The 12,161-nt window shown below is 37.6% G+C and overlaps 1 protein-coding gene across 3 annotated transcripts in view; it reads left to right on the top strand.

Moving 5' to 3' along the window:
- Positions 1–12,161, top strand: part of LOC110445999 (cAMP-dependent protein kinase regulatory subunit) — a 156,976-nt gene that overhangs the window by 78,285 nt on the left and 66,530 nt on the right. For all 3 annotated transcript variants that reach the window (XM_021490928.1, XM_021490926.1, XM_021490927.1), the window contains exon 2: positions 7,369–7,521. In XM_021490928.1, the coding sequence (XP_021346603.1) occupies positions 7,369–7,521 (153 nt within the window). The remainder of the gene's footprint in view (positions 1–7,368; positions 7,522–12,161) is intronic.

Genomic DNA, 12,161 nt, shown 5'->3' with positions numbered 1-12,161 from the left:
TATGTAATAGACCTGAGTTGTATGTACCTTATAGCTGTGATTAGATATGTAATAGACCTGCGTTGGCTGTACCTTATAGGTGTGGTTAGATGTGTAACAGACCTGAGTTGTCTGGACTTTATAGCTGTGGGTAGATATGTAATAGACCTGAGTTGTCTGTACCTTATAGCTGTGGTTAGAAATGTAACAGACCTGAGTTGTCTGTACCTTATAGCTATGGTTAGATATGTAATAGACCTGAGTTGTCTGTACCTTATGGCTGTGGTTAGATATGTAACAGACCTGAGTTGTCTGTTCCTTATAGCTGTGGTTAGATATGTAATAGACCGGAGTTGTCTGTACATTATAGCTATGGTTAGATATGTAACAGACCTGAGTTGTCTGTACCTTATAGCTGTGGTTAGATATGTAACAGACCTGAGTTGTCTGTACCTTATAGGTGTGGTTAGATGTGTAACAGACCTGAGTTGTTTGTACATTATAGCTATGGTTAGATATGTAACAGAACTGACTTGTCTGTACATTATAGCTGTGGTTAGATATGTAACAGACCTGCGTTGTCTGTACCTTATAGCTGTGGTTAGATATGTAATAGACCTGAGTTGTCTGTACCTTATGGCTGTGGTTAGATATGTAACAGACCTGAGTTGTCTGTTCCTTATGGCTGTGGTTAGATATGTAACAGACCGGAGTTGTCTGTACCTTATGGCTGTGGTTAGATATGTAATAGATCTGAGTTGTCTGTACCTTATAGCTGTGGTTAGATATGTAATAGACTTGAGTTATCTGTTCCTTATAGCTATGGTTAGATATGTAACAGACTTGAGTTATCTGTTCCTTATAGCTGTAGGTTCCAAATATCTTTTCTTTATCTTTTTGCACTTCAATTACACAAATGGCACTGCAACCAGCATGATCAAAGAGCTTTAATAATAAAATCTACTCGTATTGAGGGATTACATTGTATGATATATAAATGCTAATGAAAAATGTTTTTCTATAGGAGGAATTACATGGTCTGTCAGATTACTAGTTGTGTGATGTCTGATTGGTTGCCTTTTATCTCAGGTGTTGACATTAATTTTGGGGACATGATTCAGGTCATATCTCAAGACTCATTTTAATGCTAGTTAGCCAGCTAAAAGGGAAGTACTGACATGTTGTGCTGCTGATAAGTAATCCCTGATAATGTAAATGGTACTGTGTTGATGTTTGGGGTACCTTGTGGATGTACTGTAAATATTTAGAAAAAAAAGAGAGAAAAAAAGAATAGAAAGATTTTCAATTTTATTATATTTATTTTTTGGGGAGGGGGGGGGGGGGGGGGGGGATAAAATGTCAAGCTGGACAGATAGCATCAACCAAGTAAGTCATTAATAAAGGTAAACTAAACAAACACTAATTATGTCGTAAAACAGATCCACCCAGCCTAATCATTAATTAGGCTGCAGTAGGCCTGTTGACACTTTGATTATGAGGAGATCTGTTGACACCAGGATTGGGCAGAACACATTCTATTGGTCTTATACTGTGATGATTTTATAACAATATTTTTCAGAAAAACAGTCTATTTTTTATGAAATAAAAAATGTTCTGTTGTTTACCAAGTGTGTGCAAATCAGACTCAATCCGACTGCGAAATTGATTGAGTATGTGCTTAATGGTAGTCACTCAAACAGATACCGTTGAGGACCCCCAACAGATATATTAGGGAAAATATTTTCAGCTTGCCTTCCTTTAAGAAGAAAAACTGAATTGTATACGAGAGTTTTGATACCCTAAATATTTATTGACTTCTACTTTACATCATTGACTGTTCCGTCTGAATTAAGGTGTCACTGTGAGTTCCTGTGGGTGAACAGTATTATGCAACCTTGACACAAAAGTGGTGAACTATTCGCCTATCCCCATGTAGTGTTGACATATTTGAACTGCCAACAACAGCATGCTCTTTCTCAGTCTGTAATTACCCTGTAACTTGTTGGTATATTTTCCTAATCACTGTATTTTTCGATTCACAAAATACCTGAAAGGTAGGGTTCTGATTTTATCATGAACTTTTTCTTAAATAACAACTTTTTGTCATGATTCATTCAGGAATTATAAGGGCCCCGTATCAGAGATACGGGTGCCCTATAGTAATCACTGTCTTGTCTGTCTTGTCTGTCTGTCTGTACGTCCACAAATTTTGTTCCTGACTGATAACTTTAGTATTTATTGACCGATGTACATGAAACTTGGTCAAGATGTTCAGTTCACAAAAATACACATTGAGGTAAAAAGTCAAGGTCAAAGGTCAATGTCATTGGGTTCAAAGGTCAAGGTCAAATTTTGCATCTTTTCACTGATGAACATTTTGTTATGACATGATGAAGCAAAGTTGATCAGAGTTAAACAAGGAGTCAACCTGACCAAAAGTCAAGGTCATTGGGTCAAAGGTCAAGGTTACATTTTGTATCTTTTCACTGGTGAATATTTCGCTATGACATGAAGCAAAGTTGTTCGGAATTAAACAAAAAGACACACTGAGGTAAAAAGTCGAGGTTGAAGGTCAAGGTCATTAGATTCAAATGTCAAGGTCAAATTTTCCATCTTTTCACCGATGAACATTTTGTTATGACATGATGAAGCAAAGTTGATCAGAAATAAACAAGGATTCGACTGACAAAAGGTCAAGGTCATGGGGTCAAAGGTCAAGGTTAAATTTTGTATCTTTTCACTGGTGAACATTTCACTATGACACTTTGAAGCAATGTTGTTCAGAATTAAGCAAGGAGACAATTGACCAAAGGTCAAGGTCACTGGGTCAAAGGTGAAGGTTAAATTTTGTACCTTTTCCCTGATGAACATTTTGTTATGACATAATGAAGCAATGTTGTTCAGAACTTAACACAGAGACAACTGACCTTAGGTCCAGGTCACGGGGTCCAAAGGGTCAAGGTCAAGTTTTGTATTTTCACTGATGAACATTTTGTTATGATATTAAGAAGTAAAGTTGGTCTGAATTAAAGAATAAGTCAACTGACCAAAGATCAGGGTCACTGTGTTAATGGTCAAAATCATTTGGGTCTAAAGGTCAAAGACAAAGTGGATTTAGTCTGACTTTGACCCTGGCTCTTGATGGAGGAGGTATAGAAGGTGAAATAAAGCAAATCAAAGCTAACAAATGCGTATTGCACCGGTATTTACATTTCTGTTAGCCCAGCAAATATGGAGGTGGAAACAAGACTCACATCATAGTACATGTAAATATATATTTTGCTTCCTCGCGATTCTTTTTGAAGTCCAAATGTCAAACGTCAAGCTCAGCTATATGGGCAGATTGCTTCTTGATGATTATGGGGGATATATTGCCACAAGACGGGGCCCTTACTGACCTGTCAGTGTTCTAGTTCAACACGTACTAGATTTTGATGTAAACATTCTTCGTTGCTTTACAAATATTAAAACGGGGAAGGTTGGCATTATGATAATTTTAAAAATCCAAGAATTGTGTTGTTTTTGTAAAAGCTATTAAAATGTTCTACATAATTAAAATACTATCGACAATGAAGTCTGGTCAGGTTCTGTACAGTTAAATTAAGTACCGGTTAGGGTTAGATTATATGAGCCAGGGTTTATTTTATCTCAGTGGTGACTCTTCTTCTTGCCTGTTGTGAGTATTAGACTGAGGTGTAAGGGAGACTACTCCTGCAGAATTTCAGATAGAAACTTACTTGTGTTATAAAATATCCATGGTTGCAATGAGTCAAAGATATGCATGGAGAACATTTCAACATGTTTGTTTTAGTTTGCTGTAATTTTCTGTAAACACTCTTGGTCCTGTATAATATCTGTCTTCACAACCTAAGTTCTATTTTATTTTGTTGTAACAATCTCCTTCACAAGTTACACATACTTTGTATGCTGTTGTTATGATCTGCTGTACCAATCCAAGTTATTTTGTACACCATACTTAGCAAGTCTCCTTTTTGTAGTGAGATTCCAAATTTTCCACCCCCATTCTTTTTAGTTTTCAGTCAAGTACATTCATCCTGCACTTGATCAAAATCAATTAGTTTGATGCATAGAACAGCTAAAACAATGACATTTAATACAATAATATTTATCAAATAGGGGTGATTGTTCGTACTATCTAAACAGTTGAAGGTATTTTTCATGTCTTTCCTGTCTATAAAAAAAATGAAAAGTTTGCATTCATTGAACACTATTTCAATTATGTTATATTTGATATTTAGTATAAGTTTTCTTTTTTGATAATATTTATGGTGTTACAATAGTTTTTTGGGAGAAACTATGATATATAAAAGAAGTAAGGGTCCTGCATCAGAAAACAGGTGCCTCACAGGAATCATTGCCATGGCTTGTGATTGGCTGTCATTCAAAGAGTCATGTCTACATTTGAACACTTCTAAGGTAAAAAGTTATCAAATGAACGCCACAACAGGTGGAGTTGATATTAAAGTTGTCATATAATAATATCATGTTCTATACGTAATTTTAGCGATCATCGGCCAAGGTTGATGTGTTAGATGTCGCTCTTGACAACTTTAGGGTAGTAGGGGATATATCAGTGTGGGCCCCGGCTAACTGAGAAGTTTAGGGTAGTAGGGGATATATCAGTGTGGGCCCCGGCTAACTGAGAAGTTTAGGGTAGTAGGGGATATATCAGTGTGGGCCTGGGCTAACTGAGAAGTTTAGGGTAGTAGGGGATATATCAGTTTGGGCCCCAGCTAACTGAGAAGTTTAGGGTAGTAGGGGATATATTAGTGTGGGCCCTGGCTAACTGAGAAGTTTAGGGTAGTAGGGGATATATCAGTGTGGGCCTGGGCTAACTGAGAAGTTTAGGGAAGGAGGGGATATATCAGTGTGGTCCCCGGCTAACTGAGCAGTTTAGGGTAGTAGCGGATATATCAGTGTGGGCCCCGGCTAACTGAGAAGTTTAGGGTAGAAGGGGATATATCAGTGTGGGCCTGGGCTAACTGAGAAGTTTAGGGAAGGAGGGGATATATCAGTGTGGTCCCCGGCTAACTGAGCAGTTTAGGGTAGTAGCGGATATATCAGTGTGGGCCCTGGCTAACTGAGAAGTTTAGGGAAGTAGGGGATATATCAGTGTGGTCCCCCGCTAACTGAGAAGTTTAGGGTAGTAGCGGATATATCAGTTTGGGCCCCAGCTAACTGAGAAGTTTAGGGTAGTAGGGGCTATATTAGTGTGGGCCCTGGCTAACTGAGAAGTTTAGGGAAGTAGGGGATATATCAGTGTGGTCCCCGGCTAACTGAGCAGTTTAGGGTAGTAGCGGATATATCAGTGTGGGCCCCGGCTAACTGAGAAGTTTAGGGTAGAAGGGGATATATCAGTGTGGGCCTGGGCTAACTGAGAAGTTTAGGGAAGGAGGGGATATATCAGTGTGGTCCCCGGCTAACTGAGCAGTTTAGGGTAGTAGCGGATATATCAGTGTGGGCCCTGGCTAACTGAGAAGTTTAGGGAAGTAGGGGATATATCAGTTTGGGCCCCAGCTAACTGACAAGTTTAGGGTAGTAGGGGATATATCAGTGTGGGCCTGGGCTAACTGAGAATTTAGGGTAGTAGGGGATATATCAGTGTGGGCCCAGGCTAACTGAGAAGTTTAGGGTAGTAGGGGATATATTAGTGTGGGCTCTGGCTAACTGAGAAGTTTAGGGTAGTAGGGGATATATCAGTGTGGGCCCAGGCTAACTGAGAAGTTTAGGGGAGTAGGGGATATATCAGTGTGGGCCCCGGCTAATTGAGAAGTTTAGGGTAGTAGGGGATATATCAGTGTGGGCCCTGGCTAACTGAGAAGTTAAGGGTAGTAGGGGATATATCAGTGTGGGCCCCGGCTAATTGAGAAGTTTAGGGTAGTAGGGGATATATCAGTGTGGGCCCCGGCTAACTGAGAAGTTTTCAGAGAAATCATCATTGCATATTTATAAAATATTTCCTGAAGAAACGATACCTTCTCATTTATACATACATATTTTCCATGACTTGTAAATAAAAAGCAGAACATTTCAGCAGAAACATTTGACATCTTTAACTTTTGTACTTGGTTATCTTAGGATTTCCTCCAATGTTTTCTGGACTCATCGCTTGTGCGTTTTGTCTGCCACCTACACAAGATGCATGCGGGAGAATTCTATTTGTATGTAAATAAAGTACTTTACAAACATCTTAAAGTTGTTTTCACATCCAGCAATCAATAGTGATTTCCTTCTGCAAAAGCAGATAGCCAGAGAATTGGGGTAAGGTCCTGCCAATGACAACAGATATTGCTAAATATTGTCCTCGCTTATCAAAACACAAATCTTTGTGTCGCCCGGGAAATGGCAAATTCTGGCCTTTGTCATAGTGCTATTGAATTATTGTTCTCAGTTATGAGTTCTCATAACAAAGCTGTCCAGATTCCAGCTTGTTTCATAATATTTTGACGTTTCTCCAAATCCAGTGTTACTTTAGGCAGAGGCAAGCGATATGGTAGGTTTATTCATCATGCATTTAACCATAAATAGTTCTGTATAAGGCGTTTGAAATATTTTGTTTGCTTTTGTAATTATGTTTGTAGGCAGGGTAGGATATGGCTGGTTAGTTTACTTCTGGTTTTGGTAACCTCTCCTGGTTGTTAAGTTGTTATTGTCTTTTGTTATTATGGTTGTAGGCAGGGTAGGATATGGCTGGTTAGTTTACTTCTGGTTTTGGTAACCTCTCCTGGTTGTTAAGTTGTTATTGTCTTTTGTAATTATGGTTGTAGGCAGGGTAGGATATGGCTGGTTAGTTTACTTCTGGTTTTGGTAACCTCTCCTGGTTGTTAAGTTGTTATTGTCTTTTGATTTTGTTACCAATTGAGGCTGATCATCAGTTATTTATTATGACAAAATTTGATTGGAGGGATGAAGTAGATGTTTTATGGTCTGGTTTCCAAAAACCTCCTTATAAATAATGATTGGCTAGAACAGTTTTGTCATACTTGTACATTGTATAGTAACATGGTGTAATCCTTATATCATTGTATAGTAACATGGTGTAATCCTTATATCATTGTGTAGTCATAAGTACAGCATTTAATGGGAAACAGCCAGCAAGGCACAATGATTCATTCCAAAGATTGGGGACTTTGTTTTAATTTTCCAAGTAATACTGTCGTACAGCGGTATATGATTTCCCTTGCAGCTGGAAGGTACATGAACATGGATTTTCGTTCTGTACCTTTACAAAATCTCATTTTGTTGGATGACATTAGGAAAATGCAATTTGTTTTTTAGCCTCTAATTGCATAAATGCTTGAATTGAAAAGATTGAAAAGAGATGCAGTATATACTTCACTAATGTAGCTTCTGTTTGGGATGTTCCAGGAACAGAAGACAAAGAGTAAGTCGGCGACGCCCCCAAGTGATGAGAGAGACGAGGAGATATCCCCAAACCCTATGATGACAAAACGAACAAGGAGAGGCGCTTTCAGCGCCGAGGTCTATAAGGAGGAAGATGCTGCTCAGTATGTCAAAAAAGTAAGTTTTTATGTTGAAATAATGATGAAAGCTAGGAGACCATATAGCTCCATTTGCATCTAACTGTTTGAGATTTCTTGAGGTTACACCTTTACTGCAGGACTTGGGTAGGTGGGTTTGACATTTACTCTGAGTGCCATATCTTTATTGAAAGACTTGATGTTTTGTCTGTTGGAGAAATTACATGGTTCCAGGAACTCAAATGGTAAGAAAATTTTAAAGCAATATCTTTTGAATTTATTTCAAGTGCTCGAAAGTATGTGGTCAAATTCACTTAGTTACAGGTTAGGGGTTTATAAATTGAATCAAATATATTTTCAATGGTAAACTTCACGTAACAATATAAAGTGAAGTTTCTGGAAGTTGTTAAGGGCCTTAAAGGTTCTTCTGGAACAGTAAGTGTTTCTGACTTGTAGAGACAAGACTATTGTCTAGTCTAGCTTTCCTGAACAGTAAGTGTTCCTGACTTGTGAAGTCAAGACTATTGTCTAGTCTAGCTTTCCTGCACAGTAAGTGTTCCTGACTTGTGGAGTCAAGACTATTGTCTAGTCTATCCTTCTGGAACAGTAAGTGATCCTGACTTGTGGAGTCAAGACTATTGTCTAGTCTTGCTTTCCTGAACAGTAAATGTTCCTGACTTGTTAAGACAATACTATTGTCTAGTCTAGCTCTCCTGAACAGTAAATGTTCCTGACTTGTGGAGTCAAGACCATTGTCTAGTCTAGCTCTCCTAAACAGTAAGTGTTCCTGACTTGTGGAGTTAAGACCATTGTCTATTCTAGCTTTCCTGAACAGTAAGTGTCCCTGACTTGTGGAGTCAAGACTATTGTCTAGTCTAGCTCTCCTGAACAGTTAGTGTTCCTGACTTGTGAAGATGGTGTGCAATTAAATTTGGATGATACATTAGGTGATGAAGAGAATGACTTAAGAGCCAGTAATTTATATCGGGTATTAGGACCTCTACTGATAAAGGGCTAAATAAGCAACTAAGTCTATGAAAAGGTTGTTTGTCCTACAGAAAACTAAAATGGCAAAAATGGAAATCTCGAAATTTAATATACAATGTAGTTCAAAATTTTGTTCTTTTTAAATTGAAATCTAACTTTTGATAGATCTGAAAAACCAGACAAAGGAACATTTACATAGCTCCTGTGGTCTACCAATATAACAGCTCATTTTAACATGACATATAACATGTCCTCTTCTTCTGATTTAAAAAGTAACCAGAACTTGTAAGATACCCAAATTTGCTGTCTTCTAAACAGTCTTGGTTATTGGATAGAAATACAATATGTCTGCACCTAGAATGACTATACCCCCGCTTGTATACTAACAAAATATGTTATTGGTTTGCATTATGCCATACTAACTGTAACAGGAAGTACAAATTAACCTTTTCAGTTCAACGGTTAAGGGTACTGCAGCATTCCTTCATTTTGGGGTATTACAGGACAACCACCAACAGACACAGTAGATTCAATTACATAGGATTTCTTAAGCTTGATTAACAGCTACTAAAAAAAATCATGTACACTAGATGTTTTAAGACTGACTTTTATCTACATGTACACTAGATGTTTTAAGACTGACTTTTATATGCATGTACACTAGATGTTTTAAGACTGACTTTTATATGCATGTACACTAGATGTTTTAAGACTGACTTTTATCTACAAGTACACTAGATGTTTTAAGACTGCCTTTTATCTACATGTACACTAGATGTTTTAAAACTGAATGTTATCTACATGTACACTAGATGTTCTAAGACTGACTTTTATATACATGTACACTAGATGTTTTAAAACTGAATTTTATCTGCATGTACACTAGATGTGTTAAGACTGAATTTTATCTACATGTACACTAGATGTTTTAAAACTGAATTTTATCTACATGTACACTAGATGTTTTAAGTCTGAATTTTATATACATGTACTGCACTAAGACAGAATGTTCATACTGAGTAATGAGAAGGCCTTAAAACCCTAAAACCAACTTCAAACTGTCATACATTCTTTTCATGAGGCAAAAAATATAGAACTAGTTTGTCAGTTAAAGGTCCCGCGTCACATAACCAGGTTCTCAGAAATACTGTAATTGGGCTTGGTATCAACTTTCCACATGGAAACATGGATTTATATTGGTAAACATGAGATCTTTCGTTTCCTATATTTTGAAAACAGTTCAGTTTTCTGTCATTTGTACAAAAATTTAAAACAAAAAAGCATATGTTGTTTATTAAAAGGAACTGACTTTCATCAGTTGTTGGTTCTAGCTGTGCTGTTAAAATACTTCACTTACATTTCTTTATATCATGTCAGTCATTTTGTATGTAACCTCACATTTTTACAGGGGATTTTTTAGTTGGTTTGTAATAAACCTTCCATTTAAGATTTTATTAGGTCACCTGAGACAAAGTCTCAAGTGATCTATTGCGATCGCCTTTTGTCCGTCTTTGTCCGTCGTCCGTCCGTAAACAATTTACATTTTCGACTTCTTCTCCAAAACCACTGAACCAATTTCAAGGTCAACCAAAATAGTTGCTGGTTTAGTCCCAAGCCCCCAGGGGCCTGAGGGGCGCGGCCAAAAAGGGTCAAATTGACTAAAATTTCAAAAATCTTCTTCTCAAGACCAAGATATGGTAGAATCAAATACTCTTCATAGAAGGAAGGGTCTTAAGGTGCTTTACCAAAATTGTGAATTTCATGACCCTGGGGTCTCATGTTTACCCCTGGGGAGGGGGTAAACTTTACTATAGTTTATATATGGAAATCACATTTTGGACCAACATTTGTTTAATTTCCATTGGAAGTTATTCAATTTGGGTTAGCATTATCAGTATTGGATAGCAGTTGGATTGTATGCACATATCAGCCCTGACTGACCCCCCGGGGCTGATGGGAGGGGCCAAAAAGGGTTGAATTGACTGAAATTTCAAAAATCTTCTTCTCAAGACCAAGATATGGTAGAATCAAATACTCTTCATAGAAGGAAGGGTCTTAAGGTTCTTTACCAAAATTGTTAATTTCTTGTCCCTGGGGTCTCACGTTTTCCCCTGGGGAGGGGGTAAACTTTACTATAGTTTATAAAGGGAAATCACATCTTGGACCAACATTTGTTTAATTTCCATTGGAAGTTATTCAATTTGGGTTAGCATTATCAGTACTGGATAGCAGTTTGATAGTATGCACATATGAGCCCTGACTGACCCCCCGGGGATGATGGGTGGGGCCAAAAAGGGTTGAATTGACTCAAATTTCAAAAATCTTCTTCTCAAGACCCAGATATGGTAGAATCGGCAAAATTTATTATGGTTTATAATGGCAAATGAGACTTTGAATATTACATGTTAATAACTTGATTGGAATTATAACCTTGAGTTGGCAGTTTGATACTTTGAAAACTTTGAGCCAGCCCTACCCCCAAGGGCTGTAGGGTGGGGCCCAAAGGAGTCAGTGTGCTAACATTTCTTCATTTTCCTTGTTTAGAATCAGAGGTGCTAGTTTCAAATACTTTTTAAGCCGCTCTTGGCGAGAGCCGAGCAGCCTATTAATTAATTCTGTCCAGAGAACGAAATGACGGACCCACTTCTGTTCAGGGTGCGTGCACATACTTCAGTCTTGCATGCTTCCGCTATATAGTTTCGTTATCGCAAATAGAAAGTAGAATCTCAGACACTCACCTGTGGGTTACATAAAGTCTTCAGATACTCCTCTCCAAATAATCATCCTTACTTTAAATAATTGCTGGAAAAAAAGTTTGTCTCCGGTGCATTCTACGAGTGTTATGGTGGTGAAATTCGTGCACTAAGTTTGAGCGTTGTAGCAACTCTGTTTGCGGTCTGAGGAGTGTTACGCGTGTGAAACACATATGATTCGAGAAAGCACATGTGAAGACTGTCAAGCATTGACGCTGTCTGTAGAAGGAAGAAGTAAATATATATACTTATAAACCGTATGGGTGATGAAGTATACCCTCTATTTTGATGTTTGAAACGGGAACGTAATATGACATATCATGCTTAGGTTGATAACGGTAATGGCTTGGAGACGAGACGATATGTGAACTGTGTATGCTTATCAAACATTTCTGTAACACAGCATGCTATTTCTGGTATATTGATTTATGAAAGTGTAACAATTTAAGAACATGACACAACAGCCGCTGCTGTTTGACAAGAATTGGCGCCGTGTCAAAATAATATCCAATTCGGTGTAAGGGAAATAACTCTTACGTTGTTAAAGATACATTGAGAAATATAATTCAAATATATTCGAAGAACATTTGTAAGATTTTGTATATTCAATGACGGTAAATATAGTCGCTACATATATCAATAATTATAATTAATATGAATAAAAAATAAATAAAAATAAAAGGAGTACAATGTCTCTTTTCTCCATGCATGTTTTCCCACTACTGTTAATTATCCTTCATTTCACAAGCACAAAATGCACCTATTCTTTATTATCCATTCACCGATTGCCATTCTGCACGTAAATGCTCATGTCACATCATTGGAGGATGCTAATTAATGAAAATTACAACAATGCATCACACTTAAAGAGGGTGAAAAAAGAGGAGAGGGAGAAATGTTTTTAAGGCATCATTTAAGAGGCGATTGATTTTGAAAATCC

This window comes from Mizuhopecten yessoensis, unplaced genomic scaffold, assembly GCF_002113885.1.
Source record: "Mizuhopecten yessoensis strain PY_sf001 unplaced genomic scaffold, ASM211388v2 scaffold2441, whole genome shotgun sequence".
Classification (NCBI taxonomy): domain Eukaryota; kingdom Metazoa; phylum Mollusca; class Bivalvia; order Pectinida; family Pectinidae; genus Mizuhopecten; species Mizuhopecten yessoensis.
The sequence above is the reverse complement of the archived record's forward strand: the minus strand, read 5'-3'. Positions and strand labels throughout refer to the sequence as shown.